General features: G+C 41.7%; 1 protein-coding gene across 1 annotated transcript; it reads left to right on the forward strand.

The window, feature by feature from the left end:
* Nucleotides 1-236: 236 nt before the first annotated feature.
* Nucleotides 237-3,734, forward strand: LOC114026274 (zinc finger protein OZF-like). The gene has a single exon (XM_027839944.1). It carries the CDS (start codon nt 1,207-1,209, stop codon nt 2,509-2,511), a length of 1,305 nt encoding a protein of 434 aa, XP_027695745.1. The 5' UTR covers nt 237-1,206; the 3' UTR covers nt 2,512-3,734.
* Nucleotides 3,735-4,968: the final 1,234 nt, after the last annotated feature.

The following is a 4,968-nucleotide window of genomic DNA, read 5'->3' on the forward strand; positions in this document are numbered from 1 at the left end:
TTAGCAGGGGAAGACTTTGGGGAGAAAATGGCCCATTGAGCAGACCTTGAAGAAAGAATAAGACTTGGATAGAAAAGATTCTTTCAGGTAGGGCTAATGGCATGAGCAAAATCTTGAACATGGGCATAAACTGGCATTCAGGAAGGAAAGAAAGAAAGAGAAGATTAATTAAGCACTTCTTATGTGCTAAGCATTATGTTAAGCATCAGGGATAGAAATATAAAAAGAGGCAGTCCCTGCCCTCAGGGAGCTTATATTCTAACAGAGCAGAGTGAGACCACACGTAGAAGGGTGCAGGGGCCAGTGAAGGGAGCTTTATTCTGGGGAGTCACAGAGATAATAAATTGATGTATATGATACTCAGCTAACACATCCTTTCCCTAAGTAATGATGCTGGTTTAACTTGGTTCCACCTTGTGCTCTGGGAACAGTAGAGCCAAGGGGGAGTCACTAAGAGAGTGGATGAGATGTGAAGAAGAAGCGTGTCTGGGACCAGCTAATAAATATTGTGGACAAGTTTGCACTCATTCACCAATCAGCTCAGTTGGGTCCTAGGGCAGGAGTTCCAAGGATGAGTGAATTAACTCCCCTGGAGCTAGGGGTATGGATTCCAGATGTCAGGGTCCAGAGAGTCAGAGAGCTAATAGGGTCCAGGTGAAGAGGATAAAATACCAGCCCAAAGTATTTTGACTGTATCCTGTCAAACTTAGCCGTGGAAGGCTTTTTAACAAGGAGAATAATATGTTGCATTTGCATGTAGAAAAGAAAAAATCTAGCATGAATATGGCCAGTGAATTAGAAAGTAGTAAAACTGATTGGGGAGACCTGAAAGGGCTCTTTCAGTAATGCCTGTGTAAAGTCATGAGGGCCTGGGCTGGGGTGGTGATAGTGGGGCACCTCTTCTTCCTGTGATGCCAATCTGACTCCCAGAATCCCTGCTTTACTGTGTTATCTGTGTGGTACTCTCCTGAGGAGGCTGTCATAATTCCCTCTTCTTACCTTTGCTACCATTTCAGTCTCACTTCCCCCAATTTTGGCCCTGCTGCACAGCTACATTTGAGAGTTGTGAAAGCCATACTCTTACTATAGGCATGCTTGTCATTTCCAACATCCCAGTCCTTCAATAGAAGTTTCCTTTCTCCTAGTTTCAAGCACAGGGGACATTTGCATTTTCATTATGTTTCAGCCCAGAAAACTGAGAACAAAATGGCAATTCCAAACAATGATATCTCTGAAGAAAAATCATCCCATGAAGACAAAGTGGCAAACCTTGGGAGGAGTAATACTTTGAATTCTAATCCAGGAGAATCTGCCTGCTTGAGTGATGGTAAGTTGGAGACAAAACCAAAAAGCAAGACCCATTTGAGGGATGTGACAGTCACTCACAAGAAAATTCCAGCTGGACAAAGAGTCCGCAAACTCAAAAAAATTGTTGAGAAATTTCAGTCTAAAGTTAGTTCTTATAGAAAAAAGAGATATCCTTCAGGAGAAAAACCCCATAAATGTGATTCACCTAGAAAGCTCTTCAAACAGAATTCATGCCTAAGTAGACATAAGGAGATTTATTCAGGAGAAAAGCCTCGTAAATGCATTGAATGTGGGAGAAGCTTCAGCAACAATACACACCTGGAAAACCATCAGAGAACTCATTCTGGGGAGAAGCCATATAAATGTAGTGAATGTGGAAAAGCCTTCAGTTATGCTTCATCCCTTACAAAACATCATAGAATTCATACAGGAGAGAAGCCCTATATATGTAAAGAATGTGGGAAAGCCTTCAGTGAGAGCTCAAACCTTATTCAACATAGGAAAATTCACACTGGAGAAAAACTCTATAAATGTAATGAATGTGGAAAAGCCTTCAATAAGAATTCATCCCTTACTCAGCATCTCAGAATTCATACAGGAGAGAAGCCCTACAAATGTAAGGAATGTGGAAAAGCCTTCAGTGAGTACTCAAACCTGATTCAACATCAGAAAATTCATACAGGAGAAAAGCTTCATAAATGTAATGATTGTGGGAAAGCCTTCAACAAGAATTCAGCCCTTACTCAACATCTAAGAATTCATACAGGAGAGAAGCCCTACACATGTAAGGAATGTGGGAAAGCCTTCAGTGAAAACTCATCCCTTACTCAACATCTGAGAATTCATACTGGTGAAAAACCCTATGAATGTAAGGAGTGTGGGAAAGCCTTCAACCGGAGCTCATCTCTTAATAAGCATCAAAAAAACCATTCTGGAAAGAAGCCCTATAAATGTAAAGAATGTGGGAAAGCTTTTGGCCAGAGTACCCATCTTGCTCGACATCAGAGAACTCATACTGGAGAAAAACCTTATGAATGTGAAAAATGTGGGAAGGCCTTCAGTCAGGGTACACATCTTACTAAACATCAGTTTACTCATACTGGAGAGAAACCTTATGAATGTAATGAATGTGGAAAAGCCTTCAGTGAGAACTCATACCTTATTAAACACCAGAAAATTCATGTGGAATATAAACCCTGTTAATTTGATGACTATGGAAAAACCATTAGGCTTTAGATGTAGCTTTTCTCTCATCAAATAGAGGCCAAACACTAGAGAGTAATCCAGGAAATATAATGAATGTAGTATCAGTTACATTTATCACTTCAGAAATTAACATGAAGCTTAATTGTAATGGTCAGTCATGGTCCTAAGAGTAGAAATGAGAAATGCACCTCTTCTTTGGAGAGGTGGGAGAACATGGATACACGATGTTACATATGCTTCAGACAAGGCCACTGGGCTATTTGGTTTTGTTGGGCTGTTTTTCTTTGTTACAAAGGAAGTATTCCTGGATGGGTAGAGGCTACATCTGGAAATGACTGTTTAAAGAGAAGGCATCAGTAAAACTTTAGTGAGGAAAAATAGATAGTGATGTCATCGTTGGTCACCAGCTTTGACATGTGTGATAGTTAAGAAGAAGCTTCCAGGCATGATGATGACTTCAAGATGCAGGGAATTGAGAAGCCTTTTTATCCCTACCTTGTACAAAACCAAGGGATGGTAATTTAGCAGAAGCCCAAGCTGGAAACATTCTAGTTAGAGATCTGGAAAAGCCACACAAAGAGCTTTAATGGGTGGGGCTCAAAAGAGTAGTTCTAATCACCCCACCATATCTAAAGTGATGGACACCATAGTAAGGTGAGAAGTCTCAAATGCCTAGACTTTGAGTGCAGAAAAAGTCCTTGATCCACTGGAGGTATGTTCAGATTAACTGAGGAAACTTGGCTCTCTTTCTTGGGGTCCTCTATGAACTATCAAATTGGTTTGGGTCTAAGAGTAGCTTGGAATCAAGCACACATCTGGCAAAAGAGAGAGAGGAAGCTGCCTCTGAGAAGGATAGGAATCGCTTAGCAACGAAGAGAATGCCTCAGGCAGAAGAGGACCTTGTGAAGTGTCCAGAGGATTCTAGACTTCTCATCTTCTCATCATACTACCAGCATCATTCCCCAGGACAGCAGCGGCTGCAGGTGGGGTCTGTGTTAGAGCTGAAAGAGAAGGCAGATTCCTGCAGAAACCTGATTACTCCAGGAAGTGAAGAAAAAGACTTCCAGCAACCAAGAGACTGAGTTATGAATTAGCCCTCTGTCACATGTGCTCTCCAAGTTTGGGCGCTCTTTCCTTTGGACTCTGCACTTGGGGAACAGTGTGTCACAGGCTTTGGGGGGCAGTGTTTGTACAAACTGTTCTTACTGAAACATCTTAATAAACACTCCTTTCTAAAAGTTACTGAAGTCTGGCTGACTGATTCATAGTCTCTCCATAATCATACCACTGGGGACGCATGAGCTATAGCATTAGAAGTCCCCCCAAAAGCTCCTTGGGGCTACCCCTGGAACCTGAAGGGACATAGTGTCCACTCTTGGGGACCTGACCGTGGCTGGTCTCACCGTTATGTCTAGGAGTTGTGATAGTTGGCTTAAAGCCTGTACTACGATAAGCATAGAAATCTCCCTATTGAAACCTGAGTATCAAGGAAAATGGTGAAACTTAACCATTTTAGGTAAAATAGAAGAAATATACACAAAATCAGGTATTTTTCCATCACTAATTCCCTTTCTATCCTATTTCCTAATCACTTTGCATGGCTTCTATTTAATAAAAGTAATTCTGCTTCACTTAATTTGATGCTCGAACCCCAAGAGTGCTTCCATTTTCATAGGTGCTCAGCTTCCCCAGGCATTCCTGTACTGGCTGTGATGCACTCAGCTATTCCATAACACTCTCTGCTTGTTCTCCACCATTTGTTAAATGCCTTCTATGTGCCAGGCACATCGTAACAATTAGAACCTCACTGTGAGAGAGGCAGCTTTGTGTAGTGACCCCACCTTGGAGTCAGGAAGAGCTGGGTTCAGGTCCTGCCATGGATGCATGCTATCCCTTGAAGACCTTTCAGTGTCCCAGATGACTCTTTTAAGATTGTAAGTTACAGTTGAATTGCTTTTGGAGTTCTCTTTCCAAATTAAATCACAGGTCCAGATCAAAAAAAAAAAAAAGAGAGATTACTACTAACAATAACAACACATTTCACAAGTGATAGTTATACCAGAAATGCATGTCTTTGAATCCAGGTGCAGTGTTATTTGTGATACTGCCCTGATTCCTCCGCCTTCCTTTTAAAAGTGTGTATCCATCATGTGATTTACCTTGTAAAGCAGGTAGATCTATTTCAGTGCACAGACACACACCTGAAATGTGACCACATTCTGCATGCTTCTGGATGTGCTAGTTACAGATGTGTATGTTAGTAAATACATCTTTGCTGTGTGCATCTTCACCTACATCTATTTCCCAGGGAAGATGCCTTGACATGGGAGTGAGGATGTGGTCCAACTCTGCTTTGTGTATGGAATGTCATAAGCCAGTATCTTCTCTCCTGTTGCTCTCTGGCTTCTCACCTGTCTCCAGGACCCAGAGATGATGTTGATCCTGGCATTCCCC

The sequence above is a fragment of the Vombatus ursinus genome, unplaced genomic scaffold (assembly GCF_900497805.2).
Source record: "Vombatus ursinus unplaced genomic scaffold, bare-nosed wombat genome assembly UNPS02014837.1, whole genome shotgun sequence".
Classification (NCBI taxonomy): domain Eukaryota; kingdom Metazoa; phylum Chordata; class Mammalia; order Diprotodontia; family Vombatidae; genus Vombatus; species Vombatus ursinus.

What these genes read in the sequence shown, in the direction of transcription:
- LOC114026274 (XM_027839944.1), top strand. Translation starts at nt 1,207, where the DNA reads ATGGCAATTCCAAACAATGATATCTCTGAAGAAAAATCATCCCATGAA.